The 18,896-nt window shown below is 46.8% G+C and overlaps 1 protein-coding gene across 2 annotated transcripts in view; it reads left to right on the top strand.

The window, feature by feature from the left end:
• IRAG2 (inositol 1,4,5-triphosphate receptor associated 2) overlaps window positions 1-18,754 on the top strand; it is a 47,289-nt gene extending 28,535 nt beyond the window's left edge. For both annotated transcript variants that reach the window (XM_080914052.1, XM_080914053.1), the window contains 12 exons: window positions 2,572-2,629; window positions 4,439-4,502; window positions 4,595-4,622; window positions 4,983-5,123; window positions 7,939-8,073; window positions 10,803-10,950; window positions 13,181-13,224; window positions 15,045-15,107; window positions 15,198-15,244; window positions 15,496-15,597; window positions 17,868-17,975; window positions 18,494-18,754. In XM_080914052.1, the coding sequence (XP_080770178.1) occupies window positions 2,572-2,629; window positions 4,439-4,502; window positions 4,595-4,622; window positions 4,983-5,123; window positions 7,939-8,073; window positions 10,803-10,950; window positions 13,181-13,224; window positions 15,045-15,107; window positions 15,198-15,244; window positions 15,496-15,597; window positions 17,868-17,975; window positions 18,494-18,737 (1,182 nt within the window). In that variant the 3' untranslated portion in view covers window positions 18,738-18,754. The remainder of the gene's footprint in view (window positions 1-2,571; window positions 2,630-4,438; window positions 4,503-4,594; window positions 4,623-4,982; window positions 5,124-7,938; window positions 8,074-10,802; window positions 10,951-13,180; window positions 13,225-15,044; window positions 15,108-15,197; window positions 15,245-15,495; window positions 15,598-17,867; window positions 17,976-18,493) is intronic.
• The last annotated feature ends 142 nt before the right edge of the window (window positions 18,755-18,896 follow it).

Raw genomic sequence — 18,896 nt, 5'->3', positions numbered from 1 at the left:
GTAAGAATCGCAATGTCCTCTGGGGAGATTTTTCCTTTGATGGGTGTGTAGCACCCTCCCCCTCTCTTCTGATCAGTGTTGGTTGAAAGTCTATTTTGTCAGATGTTAAAGTGGTGAAACTACCTTGCACCTCAGGTACATTTGGTTGGAATATCTTTTTCTATCCTTTTACTCTGAGGTGATGTTTATCTTTAATATTAGAGTGTTTCTTGGGCACAGCAGAAAGATGGATGCTGGTTTTGTGTCCAATCTGTTAGCCTGTGGATTTTGATGGAGGAACTGAGATCACTGATGTTGTGTTATCAATGAACAAGTGTTTGTTGATTCTTAGTTATGCCAGGGTGGGTTCCCCCTCTTTTGATTTGATGGTCTGAGATTATTTATTCTTTGTGTTTTCTTGGGTGTGGTTAACCTCTTCAGATTGAAGTTTTCCTTCTAGCACCTTCTATAGGGCTGGATTTGTAGACATATTCTGCTTGTATTTGGTTTTATCATGAATAATTTCTTTATCCTATTGTAAATGAATAGTATTTATTTTTTTCTGGGTATCATAGTCAGAGCTGGCATTTATGGTCTCTTAAGAGTTTGTAGAACAGCTGTCCAGGCTCCTCTGGCTTTTAGAGTCGTTATTAAAAAGCCAGGTGTTATTTTAATGTTTACCTTTATATGTTAATTATTATTTTTTCTCTTGCAGCTTTTAATATTCTTTCTTTGTTCTGTATGCCTGGTGTTTTGATTATTGTGTATCTTTTCTATTCCAGTCTAATTGGTGCTCTGTATGCTTCCTGTACCTTGATAGGCATCTCGTTTAGGTTAGAAAGTTTTTCTTCTATGATTTTGTTGAAAAGATTTCCTGGATATTTTGATACTAGATTTAAAAAAATAAGATTCGACATTGTCTTTGACCACAATATTCATTTCTTCCATCTTGTCTTCACTGCCTGAGGTCCCTTCTTCCATCTCTTCATTCTGCTGGTGAGCCTTGCTTCTGAGCCTCTTGTTTGAGTTCCTAGGTTTTTCATTTCCAGTTTTCCCTCAGTTTGGATTTTCTATTCTGAATGATTTTGTTTTGTTTGAATAATTTATTCTAGTTTGAATGATTCTATTTCCACTTTTTATGTCTTAAACTCTCCTTCATTTCATCCTACTGTTCCTTTGTGTTCTCACGGATTTCACTAATGGACTCTTTCATCTCCTCTGTGTCACATCCCTAAAGGCCACTTTGAAGTGCTTGTCTTTAGCGTCAGTTCTGTGTGTCTCGGGGCTGTGCTGGGGCTGTTGGGTAGGTTGTCTCTAGTGGAGACATTGTCCTGGCTGTAACTGATCTTTTCAGGCTGGCATCTAGGAGTCTGGTCTGGGGCCACTGTACGGTCTGGCCTTGTCTTTGTCAGGTGGGTGTTCTACTCCTTGGTTTACCTTGTCCTCTCTGGTTCTTAGGACAATGCGTCGCTGTAGGTCGCCTTTTAGCGAGTGCTCTTAGGATCCTGCCAGGTATGGCCCCTGGGGTTCCAGCTAAAATGTGTTTTTATTGGGGGTTGACGCTTTGGAGTGAGGATGGGCTCGAAGTGGGAGGACGGTTGAGGTGGCGAACGTGAGAGAGGAAATTAAGTTGTTCATCAGGGTCTGCACAGTTCACCGGGAATGGGAACAGGAGAGTGAAGCATCAACAAGTGGTCTGCTACATTAGGCTCTCTTTCTAAAGGAGAATTTGTTGAGTCTTCTAAGTGTCTTCACTCATGTGATTGTGTCTGACGACGTCACAAAATGACTTATGTGCACACAACAATCCTACTAAGTTGGCCAGACCAATGCAATACAACCTGCTTACACAGTTACCCCTGGTACACACACACACACACACACACACACACACACATGCTTATTACATAACAGCTGCTTAGTGGCTCTAAAACAGATTTGAATAAAACTGTTCATCCAATTACATTTTAATCAAGTAAACTTAGCACTTGGCTGCCTTAGACAGAAGGATCATAAGTTTTGGGCTAGTATGGGCTCATGAGGTATATATTGAGATTTTGTGTCAAACAACAACAAAACAGCTAAGCGATTCTGTGTGTGTGGCAAGTGTGTGGCAAGTGTGTGTGTGTGTGTGTGTGTGTGTGTGTGTGTGTGTGTGATGTGTGTGTGTGTGATGTATGTGTGATGTGTGTGCTCGTGTGTGTGACGTGTGTGTGTGCATGTGTGTTCATGTAGAATGAAAGTCTTCCATAAAGCCATGTGGGCAGCTGTTTCTTTAGCCTGAGATGGCTCTGGTATAGCCCCCTCCACCCTGTGCCGTCTTTCCTGGCTGAGGAGCCCCGCTATGCCGATGCCCCTCTCTCCTCATGCACATCCTTTAGCTTCCTTTGTGACACCTTGTATCACTTTCACATTTTTACATTTATGTCACCTTGGCCTCAACTAGAATCTTGGAGCTGGTCCTCAGCTGGTTCCTGGAGTTCTGCAGAGTGGTTTTGATAGGCATGGGTCAGGAGAAAGCAGGAAGCACAGAGCTCTTTGGTTCTGAAGAATTTCCCTCCCACGCATGCCTAAAAGTTCTTCCAATTTTAGGAAGCAGGGGAGGAACTCAGATCCACGGGAGACAGCAGGAAGGACAGTGCCACTGGAGGTAAGGCAACCAGAGTGTCAGTGCCGTGATACTGAAGGTGAAGCTGTGTCTGCCATCTACAGGAAGGTCAGCATCCTGGGCTAAGATCAGCCAATGGAATCAAGTCTGTGTCTCATTGGTCGATTGGCCACACAGTAGCCATTGGAAGCTGAGAAGGACGCCCGTGTCGTGAGCTATTAGACACCACTTTGAGGTTTTAGTACCTCATGTAAATCTGCCAAGATTCAAAACAGCTCCTGCCTTTCTCCAGCAAGGCTTCAGCACCAGCCCCGGACACTGGGCTGGGTTGGTCTTTGGCCCTGTAGTCTCAAGAAGGTGCTCAACCTTCTGTTTTCTCTTTTTTAAAACAAAGAGATTGACTAAAATAACAACAACAACAACAACAACAATAATAATAAAACTGGGCTGGGGATGTGGCTCAGTTGGTGGGATATTTGCTTAGCATATATGAGACCTTAGCTTTAATTGTCCATTACATAAAATAGGCTGGCTGATTAACATCTCTAATCAGGGCACTCCAGAAGTGGAGGCAAGAGGGTCAGAAACTCAAGGTGAACCTCAGGTAGATGGGGAGTTCACAGTATCACATGGGGTATGTATTACTGGGTCCAAATTAAACAGATAGATAGATAGATAAATCAAAACACTTATTGAGGTTACAGCACCGCACTCATCATCTGAGCATTGAGGTACCATCTGTGTCATTTCAGCCTCTCCAGAGGGCAAGACCATTAGGTAAACAGTGGTTTCATAGCCTCAGAAAAGCAGTGCAACTATTTGCCACTGCAGGTTTCTGAGACATCCTCACAAGAGATGGCTCAGTGGTTAGAGCACTGACTGCTCTTCCAGAAGTCCTGAGTTCAAATCCCAGCAACCACATAGTGGCTCATAACCATCTGTAATGGGATCCGAAGCCCTCTGCTGGTGTGTCTGAGGACAGCCACAGTGCTCGTGCCATTATACGGTTACATGATGTCACATCCTTATCTTGTAGATGGTTTAACAAGGTCAAGGTTCAGTCACAGCCACAAATCTAAAAGCCAAAGCTTGGCTTCAGACCGAGTGCTGCCAAATTTAAAGCCAACGCTATTCATGCTACAGAGCCGTTGCGGGGAGGACAGTCAGAGCACAGAGATTGTCCTCGAACCCCAAGGTCGATGCTATGATTATCAGCACTGTTTGAATCCGTTGCTTTTCTTGGCGCTTTAACAAAATACTCGACGCTAGTGACTTGCAGGAGGAAAGATTTTGTGCCTTGAGGGACACTTTCCATCGTGAGGGGAGAGACAAGGCAGCAGGTTCACCGCAATGGGTCCCCCTGCATCAGGAGACAGCAAGACGGATGCTGGTGCTCAGCTTGACTTCTGTTTGTTTAGTCTGGAACCCCAGGATGTTGCCACCAACATATAGAGGTGGCACCTTAGAAGATTTGACCCAACCTAGAAGCTCCCTCACAGGTGTTTCCAAGGCGACTCCAAATCCCACCTGGCTGGAAGCCCTGTTGTGACCGTAGTTACTCTAATCGCTGTGAACACCACTGTTCTTGGAGTCTTGATCCAAGGGGGAGTCAGCTGCAGATGTGTGCAGATGTGTACACTCTGTGTGTACAGAGGATGCCAGGGCCCACTGATCCCAAGTCGTGCTCAGTTTGCACGCACCATCATGACACCAAAGTACAAATGCAAGTGTGTTCGCTGCCTGTCAACTCAGACATTTAAACCAAAGGCCTGTGTTGTTGTTTTTAAGTGAAGAGCATTGTGTGAAGACGAGCTTTTAGAGGTTAACTATTTTACATTCATCTTTCCACAGAAACCGAGGTTTCCACATCTCCCAAAGCATCTGTGAAGCTAGTTAACTTTCAGCAGAGTGAAAAGTAAGCCCTCCTCACACCTTTGCCTTAAACCTTTGTGTTTGCACTTCCTGTTCTGCTGGGTGCCTGAGTAAGTCCTTCATCTCCCTCTGCAGCTCTTCAGCTAATGAGAAGGAAGTGGAGGTGAGTTTATAAGGCAAATGTCTACCTGTCTCCTCCTTCAGCCCCTCACTCCTTCCCTTCCTTCCCTCTCCCCTCTCCTTCCCCTCTTCCTCTTCCTCTCCCTCTCCTCCTTCTGCCCTCCTTTCTTCCCTCTCCTTCCTCCTCCCTTCCCCTCTCTCCTTTCTCCTCTGTCCATCTTTCCTTCCCTCTCCCTCCCCCTTCTAGCACCCCTGTCCCCACCCTCCCTGCACTTCAGATGTTCCCATCCTCGGCTTTGCATAAGCCAGTCACCAGACCAAGTGCACGGAATGCCTCCGTGCTGCCTAGAATTCTAGGGAAGAAGGAAGTCTTCTCTAACTTCTCACCATGCTGTGGCCACAGGCAGAGTTCCTCAGGTTATCTTTGGGACTTAAGTGTGACTGGTTTACGTTGGAGAAGAGGGTGAAGCTTGAAGAGAGGTCCCGGGACCTGGCAGAGGAAAACTTGAAGAAAGAAATCACAAACTGCTTACAGCTTTTAGAGGTGAGCCAATGCTTCTGGATATTAGTCAGATACTTACACCCATCCCTTCCCCACTTACCTTCCTCCCTTCCTTCCCCTCTCCCTTCCTTCCTTCCTTCCTCCCTTCTTTCCTTCCTTCCTTCCTCCCTTCTTTCCTTCCTTCCTTCCTCCCTTCTTTCCTTCCTTCCTTCCTCCCTTCTTTCCTTCCTTCCTTCCTCCCTTCCTTCCCCTCTCCCTTCCTTCCTTCCTTCCTCCCTTCTTTCCTTCCTTCCTGTTTTTGTATAGTTAAAATGTCCTGGTTACTGTGTTCCCCAGGTTGGCTTTGAAACCGTAGCAATCTCCTGCCTCACCTCTCAGGTTCTAGGACTACCGTTGCAGCCACCATAACCAGCCATTTAGTTAGCGTCCTTTTATTTGCTCTTGTACATGGTATAGGAGTCTAGTTCCATACATGGGCATGTGCATATATACACTTTTCTCAACACTATCTCTCCAAGACACAATCCTTTCTCCATTGTGTGTGTTTGGTTTCCTTCTCAAAGAGCATTTGACATGGATGTAAGAGTTGTTTTCTTGGCCTTCTGTTGTGTTCAGAAAGTCTCTATGTGTTTGTTCTAGTGCTACACCCCTGACATTACTGAAGGTATATGGTGTGTTCTTTAAAAGTTATTGTATTGTACTTCTTTAGTGTGTGTGTGTGTGTTTGTGTGGGGGGCACACATGTCATGGCACATGTATGAAGGTAGAGGACAGTTATCCTTGTTCTGCTTTTAGGGTGTACTGTGAATAGAAATCACAGAAGTAATTTTTCCTCTTGGTTTCTACTTGGGATTCTTTTAAAATTATTTTTATACCTACTTGTTTTAATTATGGAACTGATATCATAATATGTTGCCCAGAAGTGAAGACAAAGGTTTTTGGCTCATTCTGGGTCATGGAGGGAGGGTTGTCTTCTGCCATTGACTCTGATATTCAGTGTGGGTTTCTGGCCCATGAGTTCAGTTCTGATGAAGTGCTTTCTTCCTGTTCCCGTGGTGCTTTTAGAACATTAACAACCACATGCTCATCTTCTCAGACGCCTTCTGTCTCAGTTAGGGTTTTACTGCTGTGAACAGATACCATGACCTATGCAAGTTTTATAAAAGACAACATTTAATTGGGGCAGACTTACAGGTTCAGAGGTTCAGTCCAGTCAGTATCAAGGTGGGAACATGGCAGCATCCAGGCAGTCATGGTACAGGAGGAGCTGACAGTTCTACATCTTCATCCAAAGGAATCCAAGGACCGACTGGGCATCCTCAGGCAGCTAGGAGGAAAGTCTCCAAACCCACCCCCAGAGTGACACACTTCTTCCAACAAGACCACACCTTCTAATAGTGCCACTCTCTGGGCCAAGCATATACAAACCATCACACCTTCTAATTTTTTTTTATTTTGATTCTGCTATGATTGTGTGTCTTTTGTCTTTTCTATGTGAGATATATACATATATATTTAAAATCTCAAATGAGGCCATGGTTGAGACCCATGGTTCATGATACGCTTAATTCTGTATTTGAAGACTTGGCATTAGAAATCCTCTAGATTCTTTATTAATATAGTCTTATAACATTTGTTCAACTTTGGTATTGAGGTAATACATTCTCAGAGAATGGGAATACCCTTTCTTGTTGAGTGTTTGAGAAGGATTTTAAGAGGGTTGGCATGCATGGGTTTTTCTTTAATGTTTGGTAGAATTCCTTAGTGAAGTCATTTGCCCCAGGCTTTTCTTTGTTGAGAACATTTTTTTTTTAATCACTCATTAGGCCTTGTCAAATTATTTCTTCATGTTTCTGCTATAGTTAGCCACATCTGTTTTGCTTATAACTCAACTCTTCTCTCTCTTTCTTAACTGAGGTAGTTATTCACACCACTACAGAAAACTGCACATCTGACAATGGTCATTTCTTTTGACCAACCCAAGTGTCTTAGTTAGGGTTTTACTGCTGTGAACAGACACCATGACCAAAGCAACTCTTATAAGGGCAACATTTAATTGGGGCTGGCTTACAGGTTCAGAGGTTCAGTCCATTGTCATCAAGACGGGAACATGGCAACATCCAGGCAGTCGTGGTACAGGAGGAGCTGAGAGTTCTACACCTTCATCTGAAGGCTGCTAGCAGAATACTGACTTCCAAGGAGCTAGGACAAGGGAATTAAAGCCCACACCCACAGTGCCACACCTCCTCCAACAAAGCCACACCTCTTCTAACAAGGCCATACCTCCTCTAACAAGGTCATACTTCCTAATTCTTCCCAAATAGTTCCAACAATCAGGGACCAAGTACTCAACTGTATTAACCAATGAGGGCCATTCTTATTCAAACCTCCACATCTTACTTCCTCTTTTTCTTCCCATTATTTAGTCAGGGATCCAGGCATGTAATGTGTTCTGCACATTAGAGATGGTCTTCTCTCCTCTCTGGACACACCCAGATATACCCAGAGTGTGTCTCCTAGATGGTTCTAAAAACAGTTTCAGACCAGTTCAAAACTATTGTTGATTTGCCTCTCAAAATGCCAGTTTGTCCTTATGTGACGCAATCTGTGTATGAATTGTTTGTTCATCCTGTCCTGTGAACCACAGAGGAAAGCTGTGAGTGCACACAAGGGCCAATCAAAGGAAGGAACTGAGAATGGATTATTGTGACCCAACTCAGATAGTGGTATTTGTATTCAGTCTGACAGAGGGCCTTGGCGGTGCTTTTTGCCCTCTGTCAGATGCTTGGACCCGAGTATTGTTTGGTTGTATGAAAAGCACTTGTTGGGTTGTTTCAATGCTTTGATTTCCGCATAGTCACTGGCACCCCTGTGTGAAGAGGACAACCAGGCTCAGGAAATCATCAAGAAGCTGGAGAAGAGTATAATGTTGCTCAGCCAGTGCTCGACACGTGTGGCCAGCAGGGCTGAGATGCTGGGGGCCATCAACCAGGTAATGGTGAAAGGGAGAGGATCTTTGCTCCCAGGGGGTGGGTACATTTCCAAACGTAAGTTTTCAGAACACTTCTGTGCACAGCCAGGTGTTGGTTTAAGTCTTTAAGCTCAGCAGAGGCAGGGACAGATGCAGAGGCAGGTAAGTAGGTCACGGTGTGTCCAAATACAGCCTGGTTTACACAGAGTTCTAAGACAGCCAGGGATCCATTGTGAGAGAGAGAGGAAACGAGAGGGAGATGGGGTAGGGTCTGGCTGACTCAAAGGGGAGGCACAGCCCTTCAGTCTCTGTACTGTGGGAGTTCGGAAGCACATTCAGCATATCCAGATGGTGAGGTATAAGCACCTTTCTCTCCTGAGTCATGGTAGGCCCAAGTTCCTCTTTCGGGTATTTCTTCCATGGAGTCAAGTCTCAATGCAAAGGAAAGGAGAACAAGCCGGGAGATTGTGAGGGCACAGCACATGTGTGTGCACATGTGTGTGCACATGTGTGCTAACTGGGAATGTGCCCTGTGCCTTCAATTCTGACACAGCGGGAATAGACTAAGTGCAGGTTCAAGGATGTCTGGAGACGGGAGTGCGGTCTGCTTGGTCCATCCCTGTTTACCCACCTCTGCTATACACAGAGTCACGGAAAAGTAGAATTTCAAATGCTTATCATGAGCAGTTCCAACAAGACCTGATTTCTTAAAGGCTAGACAAACAGGCTAAAACATTTCCTTAGGAAGATATGAAGATATTTAATGTGCCGGGGGCTTTATCCTGACACGTGGTTATATATTCTAGCTCTTTGTCAACCCTCTGTGGGGGCTGTGCGAGCCTTTAACAACCCACGTGTCTCTGTCAGCTGCTTCATCTTCTCCTCAGCGTTCGCCGTGTGTCTGGGTCCATGCTTCTAGGTCACAGACGCACTGGGCCACTTTACTGACGTGTCATCAGTCTTAAAGGCGAGGCATTGCTTTCTTGCTTTGGTGATGCATAAACGTGTGGTATTTTTCGGTCAACCTCTGCCCTGCCACACCCCATGTCCCGCACTCTCTTCTTTATTGACCAAGCTTTAGACGTTGCCGTCACATCTTGTGTCCCTTCCCTCACAGGGACCCACTGCTTTCCACCTTCCGCGTCTCAAATCAGTCACGTGGGGCTTGGGAGCTCCCTGACCCTTCTAAGTCAGCTTCATACCTTGTCCTCAAACTACTACCATGTCTTCTCTTGTGTTCTCTACCAAACGATGACCTTGCTATTGGTAAAGCCAAGAAGATCCAGAGGGAAGGAGTTGCCTCGGGCTTGAGCCTACTATGCAATCCACATGTGCTGCCTTCCTACCCACAGCTAAAGACAACTGCTCCTCTGTGCCGTGAAGGAGCAGCCATCTTGCTTGCACACAAGATCCCATGCTTTGCCAGAAACCCGGGGCTAAATTCTGCCCATGGAATCCCCCCCCCTTTATACAGTGCTACCCAGTCCCTGATCTCATTCCTGCGAGTACGCGTGAACGTTGTTCTTGAGATGGAGGGGCAGAGGTGGTATAGAGAGGTAGTGTACAGTCACCTCTTCGTTGAAAAGGAGTTAATACAAGCAACAGAAGCTGGAGCCGAGTGAGCCCGCGTGCATCTCGGCACCTGGAGCAGTAACACTTAGATGTCCGTGCTGAAGGCCGGACTGAGCTGCACAGTGAGAGACACTGTCTTAAAATCAAAGGTCCGCTCTCGCTTTCCTCCCCATCAGCCCTGCTTTCTTTGGCCACCATCTTGCTTTTCTCTTTCTCTGTTCTAGAACAGGTCTCTCAGTGGGACAGTTCTCACGTCTAGTCTTTTTCCTCTAGTATTTTCCTAACCCTAGGCAGACCTACACCCCCACAAACTCGCATTTATTACATCCATCATTGCCTGAACACATCCAAGACCATGAGTCTCTGCCTTCCTTAAGCTACTCTTGGGCTCTGCATTCTCATTCTGCACGCCCGTCTTTTCCCTCTACCCTATGGGCTGCTCTGTTGAACAGCTCCCTAACCCACCCCTTCTCTCAGGCCTCACAGAGCTGAAGAGCTCCTGTTCCCTTTCTCAGGATCTGTACTCAACCCATGTGTTCACAAATTCCAAGGCGACTCCCCGATTTATGAGTTTCACCTCATCCTCTGCCCTGAGGTGCAGATGGAGCTAGGCATTCTTCACTGATGCCTGAGCATCCTATACCTAGCATCCCCAAAGCCACAGACACCCCCATCCTTCCTCACTTACTGCCCTCCTCAGTCCTAGCAGCACAGGTCAGAGCCAGTGTATGTGGGGGGGGGGGATCTGAACACTCCTGTCTCCTCCGCATCAACTGTCAAAGGGTACCTCATTGTTCTATCTTCACACCAGCAAGAGAACAGAGCCATGATTTCTGTTGGTGTATCTACCATCTGCACCCAAACCACCCCCTCTCTCTGCTGTACTAACACAATGGCTTCCAAATTGTTCTGCCTATGTCAGACCCTAATCCTCCCAATACATTCTTTGATAAGCATCGTGTGTGCGCGCGCGCGTGTGTCTGTCTGTCTGTCTGTCTGTCCGTCTGTCTGTGTATGTGTGTGTGTATCTGTCCCCCAGTATGGGATGCAGGGATGGGACTGAGGCGGTCAGAACGCACACAAACGCGTTTCTCATGGTGCCGTCCCGCCAGCCCTAACTCTGCGTTCTGCCTGAGCGCTGAGGACGGTGCTGTTAACGGGAGCTGGCTCTCTCGTAGGAAAGCCGGGTGAGCAAAGCAGTGGAGGTGATGATCCAGCACGTAGAGAACCTGAAGAGGATGTACGCCAAAGAGCACGCGGAGCTGGAGGAGCTGAAGCAGGCTCTGCTGCAGAACGACAGGTCTTTTAACTCTCTGCAAGATGAAGGTAACAGCACTGAAGGTGACAGTGATGGAGAGACAATCCTGAGTGCTTGCCACTCACACGTGGTCCCATGCCCGGCGGCTCACACTGCTTGCAACTCTAACTCCAGCAGATCTGATGCCCTCTACTGTCTTCCATAGGCACCTGCACTCACAAGTGTACACACACACACATATGCACACACACACACATGCATACACACACATACACACACACACAGTTTCTAGTCTTGGTTTTGTACCTTGTTCTTTTCTCTCTTTCTCTTGCTCTGTCTCTCCCCCTCTCTCTCTGTCTCTCTGTCTCTCTCTCTCTCTCTCTCTCTCTCTCTCTCTGTCTCTCTCTCTCTCTCTCTCTCTCATTTATCTTTTGAGACAGGATCTTTCTGTGGAGAGTCCTGGAACTCTCTCATGGACCCACCTGCCTCTATGTCCTAAGTACTGGGATTAAAGTCATGCCCCACCGTGGCCTACATAGATTTGGGGGGTGGGGATAAAGTTATACTTTTCTAACCTTCTTCTCTCTCATGATCCTTTACTATCGCGCTGCACTGTAGAATAAGATCCTTAAAAGGTTATATTAGAAAAATGTCTCATTGTTTGGTTTTATATAAAATATTAAGAAAAAATGGCAGAGAGACACAAAAGATCCTTTGGCAATAGTCTCAACATTTATTAACTCGATTAGATCACTGAGATGAGACAAGGTGCTTAATCAGACTCATTAAGTAAACTATAATGTCTAACCAGGGAGTGTTACCTGGTTCCTTCTCTACAAATGACGGTGTGTGACAAAAAAGCTACTCCCACCAGCTGAGGTTTGGGATTCTTTTTATGTTTAAAGATTTATTTATTTTGTGTAAGTACACTGTAGTTGTCTTCAGACACACCAGTAGAGGGCATTGGATCCTATTTCAGATGGTTGTGAGCCACCATGTGGTTGCTGGGATTTGAACTCAGGACCTTTAGAAGAGCAGTCAGTGCTCTTAACCACTGAGCCATCTCTCCAGCCTGAGGTTTTGGATTCTTGAAGGAATGATTGATCCTGGCATGGTAAGCTCTCTGATGTGTTAGAAGAGAGATGTCTTAGTTAGAGTTTCATTGCTTTGAAGAAGCACCATCACCAAGGAAACTCTTATAAAGGCAAATATTTAATTGGGGCTGGCTCACAGTTTCAGAGGCTCAGTCCATTATCAAGGTGGGAAGTATGGCAGCCTGCAGACAGACTTGTTGCTGGGGGAGCTGAGAGTTCTACATCTTGACATGAGGGCAGCCAGGAGGAGATTCTCTTCCATACTTGATGCAACTCACTACACAGCGAGCCACTTCCTCCAGCAAGGCCATGCCTCCTCCAATAAGGCACACCTGCTAAAAAGTGCCACTCCCTATGGACAAGCGTTCAAACCACCAGGGGACAAATGAGAACACGTGGCTTCTATAAATTTCACAAAATCTTCAAAGACGTATTTATTTTGATTTTATGGACATGAGTGCTTGGTTCATGTATGTCTGTTCACTGTGCCCATAGAGGCTGGAAGAGGACACTGGATCTTCTGATGGTTGTGAGCTGCCCCAGGGGTGCTAGGAACTAAACTAGTATCCTTTGCAAGAGCGGCCACAGTTCTTTACTGAGCCACCTCTCCAACCCCACCATGGTTTCGAGTAAAATGTATGAGCTTTTCTGAATGGAATTCTTCCTTTCGTGATGTTCCCTCTTTTGAAGAACAGCAATATTTGACAGTCTTCTGCATGCTAGCAGGCACTGAGGACGAGCGCGGAAGCAAAGGCCTGTGGTTTGGATGGGAATTGTTGAGGCTGGAGATGTGGCGCGGCACTTGCATCATATGTAGAAAGGCCCTGGGTTCAAGCCTCAGTGCCACAAAAAGAAAACGAGCAAATAGTGTCTCGCCTTTGTAGCCCAGGCTGGCCTTGAACTCAGAGATCCTCCTGACTTAGTCTCCTACAGAGGCTTTATTTAGCAAACCCTTTTTGACTTTTACTTGCCATAAACGAATGTGTGGTTTTTAAAATGTAAAAGTGTGGAGGCTGGAGAGATGGCTCAGTGGTTATGAGCACCTGTTGCTTTTTCCGAGTTCCCAGCATCCACATGGTGGCTCACAGCTGCCCATAACTCTGGTTCCGGGGCTCTGATGCGACTCACAGACACACACACAGGGAAAACACATGTGGAAAACAGTTCTCATAAACCTTAAACGTGAACATGTTTTTCCTTTCAGATGACTGTCAGATTAAAAAGCGTTCATCTTCTCTAAATTCCAAGGTAAGTGCTGACTTCATAACTAACCAGTGTTGATGAGGGGCTCATGAAATGTTAAGAGAGTATTTGAAGTTATGTGCCTTTTTCCATAAATCACAAAGCTGATTTAAATTCACGTGCACGAGTATGTACATGTATGCCTGCATGTACATGTCCGTGTAGATGGTTTAAAGAGTATAGCGTTCTATTACTTGTCAATCAGAAGGGCTCAGCAGCATGAGGAAAGCCGGAAGGCCAGTGTAGCAGCCCCCCTTGTCTCGTCTCTAAACCAAAGCTGGGCCTGGCAAGCAGACAGATCGTCAGGATCCCTCTCTGTGCTCCCATCCCATCTACCTTCAGCCCTGTTTATGCCTTGAGGTCTAACATCTCTACTTCAGAGGCAGGCAGCATCCTTACTAGAAAGTCAAGTCCCAAAGCAAAGGCCAACTCATCCTCTCTGCAAAGCTTGCCCTGGAAGTCCAGCACAACACCCAACTTTGTTTTTGGTGGACACTGGAATGGGGCCTGCTTCCTGGACGCCTAATGCCCGTCTAAAAATCGAAAGTCATGTTGCTGAATAAGGCGGTAGGATGAGGGTGCTTCAGGTAGAGAGCAGGTGGAGGGGCAGCCACAGGCAGGAGGTCCCTGTAGAGGCACACCCAAAGGTGTCTCTCAGGAACGACACAGTCGGCTTCTTTTTTAAAATCAATTAATTAATTTGGTATATATGAGTACACTGTAGCTGTCTCAAGCACACCAGAAGAGGGCATCAGATCTCATTACAGATGGTTGTGAGCCACCATGTGGTTGCTGGGAAGTGAACTTAGGACTTCTAGAAAAGCAGTCAGTGCTCTAACCACTTAGCCATCTTTCCAGCCCTGCAGTTGGCTTCTTAATGCAACGGAGTTGACCGTGCAAGCTGGCCATTGCAATTCCTTTAGTTTACTTGCGGTATTTAAAATATTTCTTACTCATGAGTGATACTTACTGAAGCTAAAAAGTAAATACTCTGTAATACTCTCCCATGCAAATCTCAAGGCCAATAAACACATTCATTGGTTGAAATATAACATGTCATTTATAATGAAGTCTAAAATCATGGCTCACTTCCAAGCAATGCTGAGCCTGAGACAGGAGGACTGGCTCCATTATACAGTGAGTTCGTGCATAGAATAGTGGTTAGCCCAGGCCGAGGGAGAGGCCTGGGGCCATGTCGCTTAGTGGCATGAATGCAGGGTAGAGTTCTGAAAATGTTTGAGAGCTATTTGGCCTGATCTAGACATTACACCACATGAGCATGTATCAAAGCCTCTGATTTCCCCTTCATGTGTAAATTCTTTCTCTGATAGTTAAAATAAATACTGTAAAAGTACAGTGAATTTTAAATCTATTAACTGGGAAAATTATAGGAGAAGTTATAAACGGGGAGGAATATTGACTCCCTCTTGAGCTGGGATTTCCCAAGCACAGGAGTGAAGATTACAAAGCGAGATGAAAAACACAAAACATTTGGCTAAATTGCAGCTTTTCTTCTACGAAAACAGAGAGGAATGGAAAATGGTAATAAATATAAACGTGTTTCTCAGGGCAGACACGCACGTTGTGACTCATCATGGAAGGTGTACATTGTAAGCTCCAGACAGATAAACGAAAACCCAGGCAAGAAGCTTCATTCTTGGTTAGCTAAGTTATGAATCAAATTTTTGGGGAGGTGAAATATGAATAGATAAAGGTGATCTTTCCATGTAAGATCCTTCGGTGTCCAGCTGACAGCTACGCATGACAGCGCACAGCATGGCAGAGGATGTTAGGATTCCCTAACTGCACATTTCTCTCTTGGGTAGCCATCTTCTCTGAGAAGAGTGACCATCGCCTCTTTACCGAGGAATCTTGGGAATGTGGGACTGGTGAGTACTTGGGGAGGTTCTCCGCCTCAAACACAGATTTTCTCATTCCTTCACTGAGCACCTGTTTTGTGATCTCTCAAACCTTGGAAGATGTCAGGCCTGGAAAATGACAGATTCAGCCGGCCGTCCAGCAGCTGGTAAGTGTGACTTGTGGCCCACATGCTGGGAGCCCAAGACAAGCTGAAAGCTGGTCTCAAGCACATGAGCGTTGATAATCACCTTTGATTGGTCACACGCGGAAACTGACCACTGCGGTAGTTGTACTGGGAGTAAGAGTTACTTTGATGTGCAAAGGGGTGGGTGGAGGGGACAAGACGGTATGAGTTCTGCCTGACTTAGGCAGTGAGGACAGGTACAGCATTGAGGTTTGGCCGGTATCTTTGTACAGGAGAATCCTGGGGACAAAGCAGGGTGAGCACCGCCCCTCGTTGCACCGATTCATCAGCACCTATTCCTGGGCAGATGCTGAGGAGGACAGGTGTGACTTGAAGTAGGTGAACTCACGGGGGTGTCTGGGGACGCAATGTGAGCTGAGGCATGCGCACTGTGGACGCGCTGTGAGCTGAGGCATGCGCACTGTAGACGCGATATGAGCTGAGGCATGCGCACTGTGGACGCGCTGTGAGCTAAGGCATGCGCACTGTAGACGCGCTATGAGCTGAGGCATGCGCACTGTAGACGCGATATGAGCTGAGGCATGCGCACTGTGGACGCGCTGTGAGCTAAGGCATGCGCACTGTAGACGCGATATGAGCTGAGGCATGCGCACTGTAGATGTGCTGTGAGCTGAGGCATGCGCACTGTGGACGCGCTATGAGCTAAGGCATGCGCACTGTAGACGCGATATGAGCTGAGGCATGCGCACTGTGGACGCGCTGTGAGCTGAGGCATGCGCACTGTAGACGCGATATGAGCTGAGACCTGCGCACTGTAGACGCGCTGTGAGCTGAGGCATGCGCACTGTGGACGCGCTGTGAGCTGAGGCATGCGCACTGTGGACGCGATATGAGCTGAGACCTGCGCACTGTAGACGTGATATGAGCTGAGGCATGCGCACTGTAGACGCGCTGTGAGCTGAGACCTGCGCACTGTAGAAGCGCTGTGAGCTGAGACCTGCGCACTGTGGACGTGATGGGAGCTGAGGCTTGCGCAGTGGTGGCCAGTTCAGCGGAGTTTGGAAGTGCTTTCTCTGGCAAAGCCTCCCCTGTGAGCCGCTTTATAAATGTCATTTGGAAACACAGTGGCTCCTCCAGCCCTCAGGGCGGCAACATTTTAAGTTAAATACTTCCTGGAACGTCCCAGATCTAGGCAGGCTTATTACCAAAGCCATAGAAGGAAAAGCCCCACCATCTTGGAGTGCTAACACCAGGAATACAGAACACATTTACATGGATAACTTGCAATACATGTAACGAGCATACTTTGTGACATGCATGCACGCCTGTCTTGCATAAAGGAGAGCCATTTCGTTCTCTGCTCAGCAGTTTGTCTTTTTGATGAATGGTGGCTGCTATGTATTCCTAGCTGGCCTCAAACCAACAGCAATCCTCCTGTCTCAGCTTCCAGAATGCTGGGATTACAGGTGTCACTACCATGTCTAGAAAATTTCGTAAGTTAAAATATGCTATGTGCTTTCATAAGGAAGAGCAGAAAAGAGGAGCAGTGACATTGCCCACCGCGCTGCCCCCTCACCCTGCCTTATTTTCTCGTTTTGGTCACCTGTTAAATCATCTCCCTCAGATCCCTTTTTCTGGCGGTGACTTTAAACGCATGCACGGAGCGCCTCCAACATCCTTCTTCAGTCCCAAGCAGTAGGAAGAGACAGCGTAGGTATCTTGCACATCCCAGGATCCTGTGGCATGTGCTCCCCCTTAGATATGGTGATGGATCTGTTGTGAGCCACATGGGGAGTGTGCCAAGTGCTTCCTTCACAGACTGTTTGCTGATCCTGCTCAGTCTTTGTAAGCAGAGACTGAGATCAGAGACTGACCCGAGTGCGCCTCAGGCCCCCTCCTTAGACACCGTCCTCTTTGTCAACTGGACTTGTAAAGCTGAGGATTTAAAAATTCACATCCACCCAGGAGCCATCAGTTTTAGAAGTAAGTTTGCTTAGGGGGAGGAAGCTCTGCTTAGGTTATGACTTAAAATACACTCAGTAGCCACCTTCCAGGGCTCCAAGTCCTGGTTTGCTTTAAATAGCTTAGCATTCAGAATATGCTCAGATGATTTAAATACACTGTGTTCCAAGTTAGCACTGGTCCAAAACACAATCAAAGAGAATCCAGAAGTGGAAGAGTGTGCCTGGGATCCCTGCTCTGAGGAACAGAGACAGGAAGATTGCCCCAAGTTTGAGGCCAGCCAGGGCTGACCATGAGACTCTGTCTCAAAACAAGGAAACATTTTCACTACAAATGCACTCAGCTGCTTATAAAAGATATTAAAAATATGATAATAAACTTCTATTGAGTATTCATTATTTGCAGAGATGTGCTATCTACATACTTTTTAAGATATGGTTACAGATGTGCACATATATCCGTGATATTGATTAGAAATGGATGAGACTGACTTTTGTAATTCTTCATGAATCCCCCCATGTGGGTCTTACTGACCGTTATACTACAGAGAAGTTATTTTAAATCCCAGTAAGTTTGGTGAGCTAACATTTGGGATGTGATATTTCTGAGCACTTTGAGTTATGAATGATAGTGTTTGGCAAATGTGGCATCTCGGTCATCAGTGCCAAAACTTAATTTGCAGAACCAGAGATGCACCGGAACCTCCAGGAGAAGAGGCAGTAGAGAGAACCAGGAAGCCCAGCCTTTCAGAAAGGAGAAGCAGTGGGTCGGCCTGGGACGGCGGCACGGTGTAAGCCATGTTTCCCGGGGGCAGGGACAGAGGACACAGGGCTAGCCTTACTCTTCAGACCGCTTTGTAGAAGGGCTCCACCTAACCCTGTTTTACACCAGGCAGGAACTTGACACAAGCCAGGAAGCCTTGGCTCAGAGCCAGGCTTTCCCAGTCTCTGGCATCAGCAGCTGCTTTAAGGACACAGTAAAAGCCCCGGCTCGGGTGGACTGTGGAGGGGCCTAGGGCGGAGGTTAGAGAGGCAGGTGGAAATCTTGGTTTTCTTTGGTTTGGACGGTAGCACAGAGGGATACAGGCTGTAGTGGGAAGAGCACCTGCTTGACTAAAGGACGGGGTAAATGCGTGTTACGAGTTAGTGGCTTCATTATGTTCTCAGTGTTGGAGCAGGGCTAGTTCTTTCTAATAGTTACCAATGTTGGGGAGCAGGCTGTGCCCCAAACCATGAGGCTCCATCCTAACATGCAGCTAAGACAGTGCCACTGGGTGCTCAGTAACCGCCCCCTTTGCTTTCCCCACAGCTGCAGCTCAGTGGCTTCCTGGGTCACTCACCTGCTGGCGTCCTTCAGAAGGGCCAACAGAGCGCTCTGGCTCACGGGGCTCTTCGTCATACTGTTCGCAGCGCTAATGAGCATCCTCACAGGTCAGCTCTTCCAGACGGCTGTGGAGGCTGCACCCACACAGGAAGGGGACTCCTGGGTGTCTCTAGAGCACATCTTATGGCCATTTTCCAGACTTGGGCACAACGGACCGCCGCCAGCATGACTGCTGGACACTTCAGTGTGCTCTCGGATTCTAACATTTCCCTCAGATTTGTAAACTAGTAACTTTTAGTAACTATCGTGTAAAGCAAGGGTCCTCAGCAGCTGAGGTGTTTTCATTCCCCAACAAAAGCACAGGGAAGGAACTACACCAGGAAGGGGA

Source organism: Micromys minutus (assembly GCF_963924665.1).
Source record: "Micromys minutus genome assembly, chromosome: 3".
Classification (NCBI taxonomy): domain Eukaryota; kingdom Metazoa; phylum Chordata; class Mammalia; order Rodentia; family Muridae; genus Micromys; species Micromys minutus.
This window is presented reverse-complemented; position numbering and strand designations above follow the sequence as displayed.